This window comes from Peromyscus californicus, unplaced genomic scaffold (genome assembly GCF_007827085.1).
Source record: "Peromyscus californicus insignis strain IS unplaced genomic scaffold, ASM782708v3 Scaffold_7__1_contigs__length_154581171, whole genome shotgun sequence".
Classification (NCBI taxonomy): domain Eukaryota; kingdom Metazoa; phylum Chordata; class Mammalia; order Rodentia; family Cricetidae; genus Peromyscus; species Peromyscus californicus.
This window is the reverse complement of record NW_026294595.1, coordinates 123,302,362-123,321,166: the sequence shown is the minus strand read 5'-3', so window position 1 is coordinate 123,321,166 and position 18,805 is coordinate 123,302,362. Positions and strand designations below refer to the sequence as shown.

The window sequence follows — 18,805 nt, the reverse complement described above, 5'->3', positions numbered from 1 at the left end:
ACATCTGCCCATGACCTTGTTTGTGCTCTCCACAACACACCCAGCCTTCCCAGAGGTGTGCTTTTCACGTTTCAAGGTACCACTTGGACTGTCTGACAACAAAAGCAGCCGTTTCCCTCTTCTTCAGAGCTGGTGCATGGAAGAGCAATTGCTCTCTCTCCAGAAGCAACTGTCTGGAAGTCCTTTCTCTGTTCTACTGTGGATAGGGGATTGCACAAGGACAGTTTGACCCCTAGAACTGTGTGGAGATTTGACTCTATCAACTGACCAAATACCTATAGGCCTGGGAAGGATTTCAGATGCTTCTGAGTCACTTCTTGTCCCACAAAGTAGAGTTTTTAGGACTAAGAAGTCTAGAGATTGAGGGTGTAAGTAACAACCTAGCATAAGCTGCTTGAGCAGTAAAATACAATCACTTCACAGACAGTGTTTCAGGAACACAGATTAAATACCTGGGTCATTCTACAGGTCCAGGAAGTCTTTGAAAACCCAGGTACCTTCTCTCATTTTGCACTATATTTCCAGATGGTTCTTTTAAACTCAGCATCTTTGAAAAACAGCCTCCAGAAGATCATCTTGGTGCACAAGTTGAACACCCCCTTCTGTATTGTCTTGGGGCCAGAGGGACCTTCTCAGAAGCACAGAGTGTTTCCTCTAACTACATGAATGGCTTGTACAATGTGTCCCTCCTGAATCGGGGGTTGGTCAGATGATGAACATGCCATCATGAGCTGTCAAGCTTCTTCACTAGGATAGAGGAATCCATTAACATCTGTTGAAACTCATTGGCAACTGGTATACAACTGAATTTCTCATACAAAGTGCAAAGACAGAATTCATCCAAAAGGCATAAAAGGTTATATTTAGGATTTTCCACTGACTAATTTACACCAAGAGAAATAAACCCAGATCATAGATGGAGCCAAGGCAATTCCAGCTGTAGACCCATCTTGGCAGGAATATGGGCTATTGATTTGCTGTTTAGTGAGGTTGAGTGCTACATGGGACCATTTGTTGCTCCACTGAGGCTGCTAGTTGTCATGAGTGCATACTGGTATGGCTAGATGATGATTTTCCAAAAGACACAGAAATCTTGATTTTTATTTAAAATTTCACATTGAAGTGTGAACAACTGGTTCAAATACTAAAGAACAGTATGGGATCAAACACTAAGTGATAAAAAGTTGAACCAACTTGGAAGCCAACAGTTGCTTCATCCAGAAGAAACAAGATAGGTCCAAAATTATTATTAAAAGTGGGGGCCATGGGTCTCATCTTGGAGGCATGAATTTGAGATGACAATGTATAAAGGGGAGGTACCTGGGATTGGACCCTTGTGTTATAGGGGAGGCCTCAGAGTATTGTTATGTTCTTCCAGGTTCAGATCACTTTCCAATTTTCACTATCGAGAAAGAACTTGAAAGGAGAGTGAGATGTACCAGGGTGTTCAGAAGAACATGTTAATGCTTCTGTAGTGGGCAGGCACTCTTGCCATGAAAGAGTAAGGTGGGGCATGACAACATGACTCAGAGGTTCAGATCAAAGCCAGATGCAATCCAGAGCTATTATGGGAAGGGAAGTTGGATGATGACATGCAGTCACTGGTGAAATAATATTGGGCAAATGAGCCCAGCAATGCGACACACACACACACACACACACACACACACACACACACACACACACACACACGACAGGTGAATTAGCAGAGTCAGCTGGAGAGGCAAGGGCTGTGACTAGTTTATACCCCAGACCATGTACAAAGTTCCTCTGAAACCTCAGCTTAGTCTTTCCACCCTGGTATCTGACATAGAGTCTCCAATCTTGCTCATGTGCTGGAGAATCATGATGCGGATATTTAGTTGGTAAGGACCATTCTCCATCATGCCATGCAGGAGTAGACTCTGTAACCACCACCATCCCCTGCCTCCGCTCCACCACCACATCCCAAGTCCACACCATTAGTGTACATAGACCTCACCCTGGCTGCCAGTAACTTGAGGGGTGCCCCACCTGTGGGCTTTCTCCGTCCACTGGGGTGCAGAGTAGCTATGTCTCTAACCTTTCAGTTTGTCCCTCCTTCTCCTGAAGTCTTTCCTAATTTTCTCTTTCCGAGAGACCAAGATACCAAAGGAAGCCATGTGCCATTTTAAGAAAAGAGATATCAAAAAGTCAGGCTCATTTAGAGAAGGAACAGAACCAAGTTCAGTCAGCTTGTTCTTCATGGGGCATCAAGACATGTTTGTTCTTCACTGATCTGTACAGTAAGGACACAGTGGAGTCTATGCTGTGTGGTTGTCCTGGTTACTCTGTTCTGGCTTCCCTCAGATGTGTATATGAGGCTGGGGTCTCTCACTGGCCTATCAGAAAAAAATCTAAGGCAACAGGAGAGTCAAGATACTCCCCTAAAGTCACAAAGTGTCGGCAAGCCAGGAAGAGGAGAAGTCACTGGTCTATATCCCAGGACTCTGTTCTTCACACTTCAGAAGTCCAGTTGATGGGAAATGGCCAGGGGAACTCAGCAAATCTAGACTCTTGGGGATGGGGTGTGACTGAGTCTTGCCACCAGGGCACACAGAGAGATCCATAAACAGCCATTGCAAAACCCCTATGCTTTGCCAACGGTTCTGAGCACTTCCAGCTGGCTCAAGGAAGAGGCCCAACTCTGATTTGGCCTGCATCCAAAGCATAGGTAGCACATTTGGGCTCCAAAGGCCAGAGCAAATGCTTCCCAGTGGATCTGAGAGTTACAAGTGCATCATGCCTACAACCTCTTTTTGTACACCCCAACAAGGAAGATCCATTTGAAGTTGTGAAGGACCTCAATAAAAAGAAAATTGACCTTAATTCATTGTGTGGCTATAACAAAATACCCGATTCTAGGTATTTATAAAGAAAAGAGGTCTATTTAGGTCACGGTTTTAGTGCTTGAATAGTGCAAACTGTGCACTGCTAGTGTCTGGTGAGGGGCCGTGGCTGTCTCACAACATGCAGATAGTATCTTGTGGGGTCACAATGAAATAAGGACAGATACTGCATTGCCTAAGAATAACAGAACTCTGAAGGGGTGCCAGGACTCTTCTACTATAACAGGCCATTGTCCTAAGACCGATCTACTCTGGCAATAATTCCCTCATAAGGGTGATCATGACCTAATCACCACCTTCCAAAAACATTACGTGGATGACCAAGCTTGCAGCATGTGACTATTTGGAGACAAACCATATCTAAACTACAACAGAATAATTCCTGGGTGCCTTGTGACATGAGCAGTCCCAGAACATCATATGGCTTGCTTCAGGAGCCCAACAGTGTCATTATGATGCCTCTCCATAGACAGTCTCCAAGACACCACTGATTGGACACATGGTACCAAAGCCTTCGCATCACACCTGGGTGTTGTTATTCCAGGACAGGCAGGAGAAACTCCCTGGGCATAGTCTAAGATGCCAGGCCACAGTGCTTGACTTACACACACACACACACACACACACACACACACACTCTCTCTCTCTCTCTCTCTCTCTCCTATGCTCCATGCACATTCTCCAGGATCCTTTGCTGTGCCCACTGTCTGCCCTAGCTGGCTCCTTTCAGACACATCTCCTGCCTGCTCTGTGTGCACATGGGCTGCTATCTGGCATTGTTGCTTCATTCCTGGACCTGTGAGAGTAAGTACCTCATGACTTAGCACATGCTAGACTTCTCTTCCGTTTCCTCTTGCATTTCCCCTTCTCTTTCATTTTCTTTTCATATGCTACTAATATTAAGCTTAGGGCCTCACGCATGCCATGCAAGTGCTATACCATTGAACAACTTCACCTGTCTCTAGTCTTTTGAGGCACAGTCTTATTATGTAGCCTTGGCTGGCCTTGAATTTGTGATTCGTCTGTCTTAGGCTCCTAAATGCTGGGGTTATGGGAAGGTACCACCACTCCCATCCATTTCCTTCTGAGACATTCTTGGAGGATTGGCTAGGGCAGAAATAGTTATGATTATTAGACTTGTGAGTGGTAGGTTATATTTACATTGCTGCTCATGGCAACCATTAACTAAGTACTTCTTACCCAAGAGTTTTATGAAGCAATCTCATTAATCCTTGTGCCTCTGTTTTTCTCTTGGGCAGGGCATCACTTCCATGTAAGGAAACCAAGGCTCAGAGAGGAAAAGTTCTTGCTCAAGGGCACATGGCTGTTAAGTGGCTCATTTTGACTAGCGATCAGAATTACAGAAGACAGGAGTCACTCTTTCTATTTTGTGCTGTCAGTGAGGCCAGGAGAGGCAACAGCAGCATCCTGTCTGTGGGGGACCCAGCTGAGCCCCATCTTACCCACAGGCTCTACAGCAGCCTGTGTAATCCTAATCCCACTTCAGAGACTTGGGTATAAACGTGGTTGCTTCCTGCTTCTGGGTGCATCAGGCTTCTGGGAGATTTTCTATGGATACTTGTCATGTCTGCCCATCTAGAGCTAGTTTACACTTCTCTGGGAATCTGCAAAATTCCTGGGTCAGCTTTCTTTCTTCCAAAGGCAATTACATTTTCTCTGCAAAGCAGGTCTGTCTGGTGAGCTCAACAGTTTCTTTTCAAAAGATTGTTACATCACTCTTCTTCTTTCTGTGGAGAATTAGATCTTGACATGTGGGGCCACGCAGACTACATTTTAGTTCAGTGAGATTGTCTAGTTCCAAAAGGGATGAACCGTCAGAGTGGCTGGCAGGAACTGCCCAGAATGTTACAGATGGTGAGTGGAACTTGAATGTCATCCACACCAGCTACAAGCGCAAGCCTAGAGCTGTTGTTAGAGGTTCTGTGCAAAACGCTCTTGCCAAAGCTCTCTTCTCCTTCATGATATATCTCTTTCCAAGAGCTGATGAATGGCCTTTGCTTATCCAAACAGGCTGTCAGTAGAGAATACAAGTTAACCCTTGTATTCTCTGTAACGTTCAGCCCTGTCAAGCTTTCTGCAAATACTATGCACCAGAAAATTAGCTTAGGAGGCTATTTACTAAATGTGGAAAAATCAATAATGCTCCCGGAAGAATGTTTACTTAGCCAACCAAGGATCCAAACAAAGGCTAAGTAGAAGACTTTAAAAAACAGAACCTCTTTCTGTTCAGCAAAGGCAGTATGGTTTTGTTTCTTGTGTATACGTGTTTGTGTGTGTGTGTGTGTGGGGGGGGTGCATGGAGTAGTGGTGAAGATGAGACCTGGAGATACAGCAGTCACCTCTCTGCTGCAATCAGAGGTTCAGACACAGTTGTGCACCAAATGGTGGCTTCCATACGCTTCGCCGATAGGAAGCAATTGGGGCTGATAGCACTCTTCATTTAATCCTCCCCACAGCACAAAGGCAGGGTGGCTTTTATTCTCCCCATTTGATAAGCTGGGAGGTCAAGATCTAGGTAAGGGAGAAGTCCAGCCCAAATTCAGAGCCAGAAGAAGAGGCCCAGGTTTGAGGAGGCAGAGCCCAGCCAGCTCCCGGTGGCAAGGTGAACCAGTGCTTGTCTAAGTGCTTCCCAGTTATGACTTCTTCAGCAACGCTCCAGGAGGGGCAAAGACAGATAAGCAACAGTCAGTGTGTCACACTGAACCACAAGAGAAGGAGCACAGTGGCTCAGTAGCTTGCCTGCCAAGGTCGCAAAGCCAGGGACACAGTGACATTTGAACTAAGTACAGATGTCTTTTATATCTTCAATGCAGAGCAAGGGTCAGTCCCTGACATGCAACTCTAATATGAGAAACGCATCCTTGAGTGTGTTTGTTTAAAGCAAGCTTGGGATCTTTGTGCCCAAACTGGGCTATTGCGGTAGTGCACATCTCCATGTAACAGGATACTTTGAAAAATAATCCTGCTGTAACTAATATGAATAGATTAATGTATCGTTTACTTCTAAAGCAGAAGATAAAAGTGGAAAAACTTCAATTTAAAAAAATGTTATTCATGCCAAAGTTTCACATCTGTAACCCCAGCACTTGTGGAGCTGATCTGGGAGGATTACAGTGAGTTCAAGGCCAGCCTGGGTGGGCTATAGAGTAAGAGCACGTCTCAAAACAAAACAAACAAAACCCTATTGAGATTTAATCAAGTACTTCATGTATTTTCACTTATACACAAAAATATTGGCTCTCACAACCTCTGCTCTGTATTCTTATTTTAAATTTTGAACACGGATCTCTCAAGTCCAAGTATTTGCCAACACTCCAGAATATGGCGTTTTGAAACACCAGGCGTTTTAAATCAACCACCCCCGACAATGAGTGTGCTGCCAGAGGCTTTACCCTAATCCTTTATCTGAATTAAGCCCATTCCTACAGTGGAGGCTTCTTCCAGCGCTTCCCCCAAATTCTCCATCTACAGCAAGAGAAAGAAATGGCAACAGCTCTTGTTGTCCAACTTGGTATCTGTCCCTGGAGCTTGTTCAGATCCTAAAGACAAGCTCCCCTCTGCCCCAAAGTCCACTCCTCTTCCTCAGATCATTCTTTATACCATTGGCTCTCAACCTTGCTAATGCTGCGACCCTTTAATACAGTTCCTCATGTTCCCCAACCATAACATTATTTTTGTTGCTACTTCACAACTCTAATTTTGCTACTGTTAGGAATTGTAATGCAAATATCTGATATTCAGGATATCTGATATGTGACCCCTGTGAAAGGGTAGCTCAACCCCCCCCCCCCAAAGAGGTTGCAACCCACAGGTTGAGAACTCTACTCTGGAATGTCTGTGTTCCTCCATGAAAAGGGCATTTATGTTGAGTATGGTGGTGTATGATCGTAATCATAGCACTACAGAGGTTAAGGCAGGAGGATCAAAAATTAGGGGCAAGCTTGGGATGTAGAGTGAGACCCTACTTCATAATTACACAGATAGATAAAGGGGGCAGGACTTAAGTCTCACACAGCCTTTTCTTTGAGTTTCATTATTTTGCACGGCTGCTGAGCATGTGTGTGTGTGTGTGTGTGTGTGTGTGTGTGTGTGTGTGTGTGTGTGTGTGTGTAAATTCTGTTATGGCTTTTGTTCTATCAGTCTATTGTTAGCTTGTTTCCTCAGACTGGATTTAAACTTGCAGATGGAAAGTATGACCTTCCCACAGTCACATGGAACGATGGAGTCTTGGGTGACTCACTTCTACCCAGTCAGTCTCTTACACTCTGCTCTTAACCATTCACTGAGAATCTGCTGTAGAATGGGGAATCCTACAGGCTTGGCTACCAGGCCTGCTGAGTGACCCTCTCTCGCCCCCGCCCCCAGCTATTGCAAGCTTACTCTCTGAGGACCAAGGGTCATTTTTGAAATGAGCTCCAAGTCTGGAGACACCCAGACACAAATTGTTTACTTACCAATGTTTGTATGCTTCCTATAGGAAAGACATCCAGAGCCCACTCAAGGACGGTTGGAACCAGCTTTTCAAGAAGGACACTCTCATAAGAAGCCAGTTTGCCTAGTCCCCGACCTTTTGAGGTCACAGTCTCAAAATTCCTCTCCCAAAACAGGATACTCTCCAGAAAAGAAACACTTAGCCTGGAGGACAGTGTATATCAAAAGAGAAGTCTGGACTTTTCTTCTCCTGTCTAGCCAAATTCCCCCCAACGGATTAGGGAGGTGACTGGAGTTTGTGACAACAGGCTTCCTTGCTGGTCCACTGCTCAATGAAGGTTTTACAAATTAATATTTATTTATTTATTTATCTATTTATTTATTTACTTGTGTGTGTGAGGTGTTTCTATGTGTGTTGTGTGTGGGTCAGAGGACAATTATGGGAGTCAGTTTTTCCTTTTACCCTGTGGCTCCTGCGGCTCAAACTCAGGCCATCAGGCTCGTTCAAAAGTACCTTTATCCACTGAGCTATCTTGCTGGTCTTCGATAAAGTTTTTACATTTTGTAAAATCCTGGTCCTCTGTAGTCCTGGCTCCTGCATAAGTTAGGGAGCTAAGCCCTCTCTAGTTAGCAGAGTGCTTCACACAGGCAGACACCTGCTCTGTAGCTGTGAATTCTCTAAATTAACCTCTGCCTATTAAAGAATAAGTAAGGAAAAGGGCCTGCCGTGAGGCTTCCACGAGTATTGTTAACACAATGGTGGATCACAGTGCTAAGGATTAGACCAGTAAAAGCTTTCTGAGGGGTAGGGGCTTAGCAATGACCCTATTTGGACACAACAGAAATAAAAAAAAATAAAACAACAAAAGGCTGAGCATGTTGGCACATGCCTGTAATTCTAGTCCTTTGGAGGTAGAGGCAGGAAGATCAGGAGTTTATGGCTGGCCTTGGCTATAAGGTGAGTTCAAATCCTGACCTTCCTGCATCAGACCCTGCCTCCAAAAACCAAGGAAAAGCTGGAGAGGTAGATCAACTGGGAAAGTGCTTGCCATGTAAGCATGAGGATCTGAGTTGCATGCCGAGAAGTCAAATAAAGATAGACACGGCAGTGCATGTCTGTAATCCCAGCTCTAGAGGAGGAGGGAGGTGAATTCCTGGGCCTGCTAGCTAGCCAGCTTGGCTTAACCAGCAAGTTCAGTGGCTACATCTCAACTGTCTCAAAAAACGAGGTGAGGGGCACCCGAGGACCTTGAGGTTGGTCTCTGGACATCCCAGGCAGGTACACACACAAACACACGTACATACCTGCACACATAAAATCGAACCGAAGAAAAATAAATTTTAAAAATACTAAAATAAAAGGCCTGGCTTTGTTTTCATCCGTTTTAAATTTTCTGTGGATGAATCACCACCTGCTTCCCTGCATCTGTTAGGTGTTCAACCTGCATCAGCCCTGGGTGAAGCTGCTGGTGAGGCCACCTGTGGTATGTACTGACCCCTCTGCTCAGGGACACCCTGCTTGCTGGCTCACCTTTGGAACTTGTCTTTCATCACCAAGGCAGCAGCTGCTGAGACCACTGGGGCCAGCTTGCTTCCCATCATTCTCCATCCTATCTGCTACAAGGCTCCCAATGCAGTGCAGCCCCTGCCCTCACCCCATGTGGAGATAATGCTGCCAGCTGCACAGTAGGTACTCAATGTGCACTCCCTGAAGAAGAAACACAAAGAGGAGAGTGCATGCGCAGGGAGTGGGGGGAGGGGCGGGGAGGGGACTCGATGGGGGAGCAGGCCAACTGCTGAGAGGAATGTAGTCTGTCTCTAAACGTCGCAGGAAAAAAGAGAGAGAAGCCAGATAGATGCCTGAATGACCCCCAAGCAACTAATCTGCTACCAAATGAGATTAAACTGTCCCCAGATTAGAGACCAGAACATTCCTCTCCCAGCATGATGTGAAAAACCCTTTAAAATCAATTCAGAAAGTGAGCTCAGAGCACCCAGAAAGACTGCAGAGTAGAACCAGAAAACTTGGGACCAAGGTTCTGAGCACCCACCAGGCTTGGGATTGTTCTAGAACAAAGGGACTAACTTTTATCTAAAGACCTGACAAAGAAAGTTCTTCTGAACTTTGAGCTGCTGATTCCTGCCATTTAAGCATAAGTCCTTAGAGAAGTTTGTTAAATCTGCATTGTGGCCAGGCAGTAGTTACAGATTTAGCATGTGAGGTATAACAAAGTTCCTCAAGGTTTTCATTCAACCCTTTGTAAATACTTGAGAAATGGCAGCCAGATCCCATCTAAGGACTGTAAACTACTACCTCCTCCTGAGCTCTCAGGCATACCTTGGACTCCTTGTGATGCTTCTGCCACCTGCTCAGTAGATCAACCTAACAAAGCCCAGCAGGTATCCTCAACAAAGAGAAGATGGCCAAGTGTGGTAGTGCACACCTGTAATCCCAGCACTTTGGAGGCAGTGGATCAGAAGTACAGGATCATCCTCTGCTACACCGCTGCTTGGAGGCCTCTCTGGGCTACATGAGACCCTGTCTTAAGAGGACGAGGAGGAGGGTTAATAAAAACGAGATGTGCATAGCCAGGAGAATTGCTTTCCACTTTGTGTGGACAAATTCCTGTGTACTTCAGAGAGAGGCTTTGTGAAGTATGTGGTCGCACCGACTGTGTGAGAGCGCCTGAAGCCCCCATGCTGCTCTTTCCTAGCTTTCTCCCTTGTTTTAGAAGGGAGAACAAGGCAGGATTTTACTGTGGCCTGGATTCTATCTCTAGTCACAAAAGAGAGAGGCAAGAGCTGAGGCTAAGCCAACCAGATTCCTGGGAATCACCAAGTGGTTTCCTGGCCTTTTTCATAGTGTGTGTTGCAGAAATAACTTTCCATGGTAATGGGTAAACAAGCAAATCACACTTCCTCCTAGATGACTGTCCTTTTTAAGATATTGACATGTAGCTAAGAGCAAATAATAGATTTGGAAGTTCCTTTGTGGAAGACCAAGAAATGTCACCTAAGAAATAGAGGCAAATATCTGTGGGCCAGAGTAGTTAACAAACTGTCAGCTATTCATTCAGTCTGTATCTTCTTTTTAAATTCATCTATGTATTTTACATCCCAGCCACAGCCTCCCCCCACCACCATCCTCCCCTCTCAGGCTCTTTCTCCCATTTCCCCCTCCTACTCCCCAATCCCCTCTTCTTCCATCTCCATACAGGAAAGGGCAGGTCTCCCATGACTATCAATAAAACATGGAATATCAAGTTGCGATAAGATAAAGCACCTCCCCATGTATTAAGTCAGCTGTCTTTATGCAGCAATAATGGGACATGCTGGAAAACTCCTGTAGGGTGCTGTGTTAATGAAGGATTTGGTCTTAGAATGAATAGTCACAGGTTTAGACCAGGAGAAGGTTATGAAACCATGTTAGCCCATGTTGCCACGCAAAACCAAAGATGCTGAATCAATGTTATAACTATTAAGAAGTGACCTGCTTTTATAAATCTAGATTCTCTAGAGGTACAAGGGGAGTACTGACCTCCATCAAACACAACACCATAGCCCTGGAGCCAAGGACACCACCTTCCTAATTCCTTACCAGTCTGGCTCTTCCTTTACTCTAGGAGTGAATTGAGAGTCCTAAGTAGGTCCTCAAAGAAAGAGGAACTGGAAGATGCTGATAGTCAAGAAGTATGCCTCTCCATTGTTCTATGTCCCAGACCTCATATCTTCATTCCAGTAGACACAGCCTTCTAGGACCCGATCTGTCAACATGACCCATAGAAGCACCCCATACCCGACAGCACACAACACCGACAGCAGTTGGCTCTGCATTTTCAACACTTCTCAAATCCATTGACCCCAAGCCAGGACCAGCACAGTCCCTATATCCTTTTCTTGTCCTGGAAATCCAAGTTTGATTGCTGAGTGGTCCCCCAACCCCACTGCTCATTGTCTACAAAATTGTCTTATGTTGTCTTCTCTGTCTTCCCCAAAGAATGCCAAAGAAAATCCCATACCATTTGGCCTCACAGGACTCCATCTTCTCTATCCTGCCTCCCACACTGCAGGCTCTAGGCTCACTGTCCTACATTCATTCTCTTGTCCACAAGGCCTTGACATATGCTCCTTCCCACATGGACACCACTCTTAGCTATATTACCCTTAGAGCAGTTGTTCTCAATCTGTGGGTCGAATGACCCGTTTGCAGTGGAGATGGATGAGTAGATAGATGGATGGATTGGTGGATGACTAAGTAGGTAATGGATTGTTGGTTAAATTAGGTTAATGGGTTGATATGGTGGACGGTATTCTATGGACACCTGATAAAAAGGTATGAATGAATCCTTGGGAATCATGCCTATTTTTTTCTGAACCCCAGATAACATTCCTCTAAAAACCCTGCCTAGACGACATCCTGAATCCCCATAAAGGCTCTGTCACTCCCTTTCTCTCTCTTCTCCCTCCCTCTCGCCCTCCCTTCCTCCTTCTTTCTCTACCCCTCTCTCTCCCTTTCAGTGTCTCCATACTCCCCACTTCCTACTGGTTTTGGGATCTGTGATGACACAAATCTGCTGTTTCATGTGTTCTGTTGGGTTGCTTCTTTAGTATGTCACAATCACACTCCAGTCCCAGTCAGACAGTGGTCATCTTGGGAGGAAGAAACTGTATCTGGGTCAATGAATAACGACCAGGACTTTTGCCTGTTTCACTCTTGCCTGTGGAAGGGGCACAGGGTCTGGCAGGCCAAGGCTGGAATTTATAAAGAAATCTCAAGACCACGTTAGAGAATAGTGTAATAACCAGCTGCCAGGGACAGAGGAGAGCTCAAAAACTGCCTACTGTCCTGCCTCAGCTGGGAGGACACTGTGGTTTGGCTTTTACCATGTCTTGGGAGGCTAGGTTCATTAGATCACCTATGTGGGCTCCTTCTGACAGTGATGCACTTGATGTCTTAATGGACCACTTACTCCAAAACTTTGTCTCTGAGTCTAGCTGGGTGGGATGGAGCACAGTGATGTGGGGGTGGCAGGAGACAATTAAACCTAGTTTTCGACATCTCGTGACTGGCTTGGGTAAATTTACCCTTTGATTCAGGGCCTTTAGTCCAGGTGCCTGCCATGGCTCTGCCTTTGAACTCCCCCTAAGCCTTGAGGTAGGAGACATGCAACACTTTCCTCAAGAGAGGCCGGTCCATTTTCCTGTCTCTCTGACCTTTCTTGTGATCCTGCCACTTCACAATGCTCTAGGAAACCCTGAAAACGGCCTATTTTCACCCAATTTGGTTTAATGTTCTCAGGGAACTTGGCATTGTTGAAAATCCAGAGATTCCCACGTTCGAAATCCTATTTAAAAACTGCCTATCTATTTAAAGTTCATGATTGGAAGAATAAAAGAAAAAAAAAAAAGGACTCCAAAAACAGGAGGTGGGGGGGGCACAAGATAGGAAAAAGGCAGATCCAGTTTGCTTCTAAAAAAGGCTGAAAACTGTATCTATCCATGGCCTTGTGCCTCAAGTCTCACATATTTTTCTTTCTCTTTTGGTGGTTTGCAATCTGAAATGGAATTTTATTATGGGTTACTTGGATGATCCTTTTCAAGTCCCTAGCCCCCAAAGCCTCTGCTCACTAGACCGCATGCCACTGGGGCTCTTCACGCTATGGGAAAGTGAATGGACCCAAAATAAAGCAGCCATATCTCTTGGCTCCTCTGTACTCCCCATCGTGTTTCCACAGCTCTGAGCCAGAGACCAGCCACACGGTCGTCCTGTGAACAACAAAACCGTGATGAAGGCAACAGGAGTCAGAATGCTATTCACGGCAGGAAGCCCCAGCATCCGGTGAGAAATAAGAAGTACTAGAGCACAGGATGCGCCCTGGGTCAGGGGGACGTAAAAAGCCTGGAGTCTGTAACCTTCTCTGCGCCAGAGCTGTAGTGGCTTTGCAGCAGAGCCACAGCCCTCAGCTCCCCTCGGAGCACAACCGGGTGCCAAGCTCTAAGATCCAGAGGGGGCTGCTGTCATTGTGGGGGAGTCTAGCCTCTCCCAGAAGAAGACACAGCAGAATGGCCATCTCAACAGGTTTGCTGCTGCTGCTGCTGCTGCTCCTGGGTCAGCCCTGGGCAGGGGCTGCTGCTGATTCAGAGGCTGTCGTATGCCAGGGGACTGCCTGCTACACTGCCCACTGGGGCAAGCTGAGCGCCGCTGAAGCCCAGCATCGCTGCAATGAGAATGGAGGCAATCTAGCCACGGTGAAGAGCGAGGAGGAGGCCCGGCACGTCCAGCAAGCCCTGGCTCAGCTCTTGAAGACCAAGGAACCCTTGGAAGCCAAGATGGGCAAATTCTGGATCGGGCTTCAGCGAGAGAAGGGCAAGTGTACGTACCATGATTTGCCAATGAAGGGCTTCAGCTGGGTGGGTGGTGGAGAGGACACAGCTTATTCAAACTGGTACAAAGAGAGCAAGAGATCCTGTACCTCTAAGCGCTGTGTGTCCCTGATACTGGACCTGTCCTTGACACCTCACCCTAGTCACCTCCCCAAGTGGTATGAGAGCCCCTGTGGGACTCCTGATGATCCAGGTAAAAACATTGAAGGTTTCCTGTGCAAGTTCAACTTCAAAGGCATGTGCAGTCCCCTCGCCCTGGGTGGTCCAGGGCAGGTGACTTATACCACCCCTTTCCAGGCCACCACCTCCTCCCTGGAGGCTGTGCCTTTTGCCTCTGCTGCCAATGTAGCCTGTGGGGATAAGGCTGAGAATAAGATTCGTTATTTCATATGCAATGAAAAGACTCCAGGTATATTCCATTGGGGCAGCTCAGGCCCCCTCTGTGTCAGCCCCGAGTTTGGCTGCAGTTTCAACAATGGGGGCTGTCAGCAGGACTGCTTCGAAGGTGGGGATGGCTCCTTCCGCTGTGGCTGCCGGCCTGGATTTCGGCTGCTGGACGACTTAGTAACTTGTGCTTCTCGGAACCCCTGTAGCTCCAGTCCATGCACAGGAGGGGGCACATGTCATCCTGTACCCCTCAGCGAAAACTACACATGCCAGTGTCCAAGTGGCTACCAGCTGGACTCTAGCCAAGTACACTGTGTGGATATAGATGAGTGCCAGGACTCCCCCTGTGCCCAGGGATGTATCAACACTCCTGGAGGCTTCCAGTGTGAGTGTTGGGTGGGCTACCAATCCAGTGGCCCCAAAGAGGAGGTCTGTGAGGATGTGGATGAATGTGCCCACTCGCCCTGTGCCCATGACTGTGTCAACACTGTTGGCTCTTTCCACTGCTCCTGTAAAGATGGCTATGCCTTGTCTGGGGAAGACAGTACCCAATGTGAGGATATAGACGAGTGTTTGAACTCCAGCGGCAATCCATGTGACACCTTTTGCTTCAACTCGGAGGGTTCCTTCAGCTGTGGCTGCCTGCCAGGCTGGGAGCTGGCTCCCAATGGAGTCTCTTGTATCAAGGGCATTGTATCTTTAGAACCACCAACCAGACCTCCCCAAAAGGATGGCAAAGGTGATAGAAAGGGGAGTACTGTGCCTCCTTCTGAAATGCCCAGTTCTTCTAGAGGCTCTGAGAATGTCTACAAGGGAGGACACACCACAGATCACCCCTCCCTCCCATCGGATACCCCCAATGCCTCTGTTCCACCAGAAATATCAGTCCCTAGTGAGGCATCTGGTGTCTGGATGGAGCTGAGTACACACCTCCCCACGGCCACTGGCCACAGCAAGCCCACACATGAAGATTCTGTGGCGGCACACAGTGACAGCGACACCAATGGGCAGAAGCTGCTTCTGTTCTACATCCTGGGCACTGTGGTGGCCATCTCACTCTTGCTGGCTCTGGCCTTAGGGCTTCTCATTTATCGTAAACGGAGAGCCAAGAAGGAAGAGATAAAAGAGAAGAAGCCCCAGAATGCAGCTGACAGCTATTCCTGGGTTCCGGAGCGAGCCGAGAGTCGAGCCCTGGAGAATCAGTACAGGTAAGAAGCCAGAGGTTACTTGGGTACCTGGGTGGGCAGATGTGGGGTGGGAAGCACAGATCACAGTACTGAGGGGAAGAGACAGGAACAGTCAGCTGGCCATTTGATGTTAAACCCAACCTCCCCAGCCCAGTCCCAGGGGAGCCTATCCTGTAAGTGCGTGTGGAGTGGAGGCAAGGGACCAAGATGTAGATGTGACAAGGTTCCATGGCTTCCAACACTGTAATCTTTTCTTTCCCACAGCCCAGCACCTGGGACAGACTGCTGAAGACAATGTGGCTGTAGAAACACAGGCAGCTGCCACTACTTTCAGAACTTTCCAGTCCCCGATAAGGGGGTGACCAACATCATTCTGAAAGACTGGACTGGACTCTCAGCAAAGAATGTGCACTGTCCCCTTAAGAGCCTGGTGACATGGGATGGGCAGGTATTCTCCAGCTGCATTTGCTTTGTCTAGGCCTGAAAACTGTGTGTTGGCTTGTCATTGTGGGGAGTTTTGTGGATATTGACAAGCCTCACTCACATAACCCTTTCAAATCCAAAATCAACTGATTTAATGTGTTCTTCTGGTTCCCAATCAGGACTTGAGGAGTCACGGGGGTGGGGGAAGTGGGGTGGGGGGCGGGCTTCAAAGACTTTTCTTATCTCTTCATTCATCGGAGAAGAAAAGGAGCTACTGGTGCTAATTAGGATGGAAACAATTCCTTTTCCTTCGTAGGGTAGAGAACAAAACCATTTAATTATTTAACTGTGTGAGAAGAAGGCTCTACCCTTCCTATGCGGGACTTTTTCAGGATGGCTGCCTTTGTGTACATTTGCCGTCTGGCATTTCCCCTTAATCCCCCTCAGTATTGTTGAAACTGTCAGAATGAGAGGAAGTTCAACCAACTGCTTAGGGAGCAAGCAGGCAGGATGTTTAGACATCCTACCCCCTCATTCTTAACTTTCTGATGGTCTTGGGCTTATGGGCAAGTACAGCTGGGAACTGGAAAGTTGCTTCAAGTGAGTGAGAGGCCTTGGTAACAGCATAATCCAGGAGGAAGCAGCAGGGATTAGGTTAACAGATATTCGAACTAAATTTTCTGAATGGATTGATGTTAACACACTTGACTACTGAGAAACAATAAAACCCCAGGAACAATTTGTCTTTGAGCCAGCACAGGCCCCCAACCCCACTCCCCTGTGTCCCCTCACCGCATCCCTAACTGGGAAGCTTGGATAGGGGGCCTTTTATTCTGACTGTAAGGAAAAGATGTGTGAACCAGGTGATGGGCTTTGCTTTGAACACTGTCACTTAAATGGAACTTAACCCAATCTACAGTTAAGAGTGCATCTGGAGGACTTTAGCCCTGTTTTGTGGGTGTGGCACACATCAAACCAAGGACTAGTCACACAGAAGGTTCTCTCTGTTTGCTTAAAAACGAACATACAGAGGAAAGGGGAAGGGAAAGAGAGAGCAGGGAGGCTATTTTCCAACCATTAAAACTGCTTAGAGCCATTTTATGATTGACATGTTTATTTCAAAGTGTACATTTGCAAAAGTGTGCCTTAAGCTTGTTGCTGCTGGAGATGTTCCAGCTACACTGGTGTGTCTGGGTCCTGTAAGGCAGCCCTGGTGAGTCACTTCAGCATCTCTGGGAAGCCTTCAGTATCATGGAGGGTTTTTTTGTTTTTTTTTTTTTTTTGCTGCCTCTGACATTTGGAAAGCTGAGACATGGAAAGTGTCTCCATCATGGGATCCAGAGTCTTTGCTCTCAGATCAGGATGCTCTTTCATTTCTGGTTTCAAAAGCATCCATCCTTCAAATTGATCTGGGGAGTGAAGATGAATAATGGCCACATTCAAGGCCTATGGAGTTAAGGAAATATCTTAAAAAAATAAAGACAAGACAAAACTCTCTCTCACACACACACAAACACAAGCTGAAGAATGATGGGGAAAGACAGAGCTCAGTGGGGTGCCTGAAATCTGTGCATTTAAAAATCAGCTCACCATCTGGCTTTCACTTGGAATTTGGATGTTTAAAACCTAAGGGAGATCAAAGCTATATCTAATTGGCAAGAAACTTCATTGGCCCTAGGACCCCTGGCAATAGTTGAGATTGGCAGCCAGTCCTTTACAGAGACCAGCACCCACCATGCAGATAATTTTAGATAGATGCCTGTATCTGTACATACAGACATGAACCCAAATACAGCACTTTTGCCTCCAGGCCTTCCACTGCTCACTCTTATGGCTTGAGGTGAGAAAGATAAACTGAGTCTAGGTTCCCGATAGCCTTGCCTGGTCTATGCTCAGACTGCTGTGTGGGGACTTAAACTAACGAAGACCACTTAGGGTGTAGACATGAAACCCTATCCCCAACACCCTCAAGGGCACTGGATCCTTGCCGTGAGGACTCCCAGAGAGGAAGGGGGTGAATGAACATATTGCCTCAGAGTGTGCTTTCGGTATCAGTCCCACCCATGGAGGCAGAGCTCTCTCATCTACTGACCCGCCACAGCCTTGTGCAGAACCATACCTCACGTGTCCAGGCCAAGGAAGCCACTCACTGTTCCTAAACCGGTGCTTCATTCTCTCTTCTACCTTCTTGCTGTCGTGATGTTTGAGACTGGAAAATTTGGGGTTAGAGCATCTAAGAGGCCAAGCAGTAGATAAGTGAACTTCCACTGGCCCCCATCACCCAAGAAATCAGCGAGCAAGGACAAAACAATCCCCTGCCTATGAGGATGAGAGAAGAGTCTGCTTGGCAACAGAATTTTCCTAAGTCCATACTTGGGAAAACTGTATTTAGAACCAACTCATCTCCTCCCATTCTTCATTTTCCAAAAAATTCCAGAGAATTTAGGGGCCATGCCTTCAAGCCTTCAGCCTTCTCATTCCTTAATTTCAGGTGACCATCATTCATTCCTTTTTGTCTTTTATGTGGTGCTGGTGATGGAAGCCAGTGCTGTAGTATGCTAGACACGTGCTTTCCAGGAGCTATACCCCAGCCACATAATTATTTTTTGTTCATTAATAAAGATAGGTGATATAGTAGCCCCCACACAGTAATATGAAGAGCTTAGAAAATGAACTACTCAGAAAGAAATGCCTTGGGAGGGACTCCTGAATGCTATTTGTAAAGGAAATCTAAGCCTCATTTTCCCTGCTATCTAGCTAGCATGGCTCTGATGCAAACCCAGATGTATCCATCTTCTGGCTTTGGTGACCCATTCATCTGTACCACCACCATCACTATCACCATCATCATAGCCACTTCATAGTACTGTGCAGTCTCATGGCATTTTCTCAGTGACAGTAACTGGATGAATCCCACCCGGCTCTGACTGAGAGCAAAAAGACCAGAAAGAAAAGAAGCAGGAGGCGCCCACTGCTCTCCTTCTTTCAGGCTCTTACCCAGGGACAAGCTAGCAAAGCTCTGGGAAGGCCTATTCTGACACTTTCCCCAGAATGGTGGGGAATGTGGAGTGAAACTCAAACATTTCTGAGTGTGTGGTTATGTTC

At 46.7% G+C, this 18,805-nt stretch overlaps 1 protein-coding gene across 1 annotated transcript; it reads left to right on the top strand.

Annotated features, from left to right (window-relative positions):
- Nucleotides 1–12,914: 12,914 nt before the first annotated feature.
- On the top strand, nucleotides 12,915–15,671 carry Cd93 (CD93 molecule). Its single transcript, XM_052725012.1, has 2 exons — nucleotides 12,915–15,298; nucleotides 15,542–15,671. The coding sequence occupies exons 1-2, from the start codon at nucleotides 13,188–13,190 to the stop codon at nucleotides 15,564–15,566; spliced, it is 2,136 nt and encodes a 711-aa protein (XP_052580972.1). The 5' UTR covers nucleotides 12,915–13,187; the 3' UTR covers nucleotides 15,567–15,671.
- The last annotated feature ends 3,134 nt before the right edge of the window (nucleotides 15,672–18,805 follow it).

Bases quoted from the DNA above. Each gene is read 5' to 3' on its own strand.
- Cd93 (XM_052725012.1), top strand. From the start codon at position 13,188: ATGCGCCCTGGGTCAGGGGGACGTAAAAAGCCTGGAGTCTGTAACCTT. The intron at 15,299-15,541 runs GTAAGAAGCCAG...TCTTTCCCACAG, and splicing joins GCCCTGGAGAATCAGTACAG to CCCAGCACCTGGGACAGACT.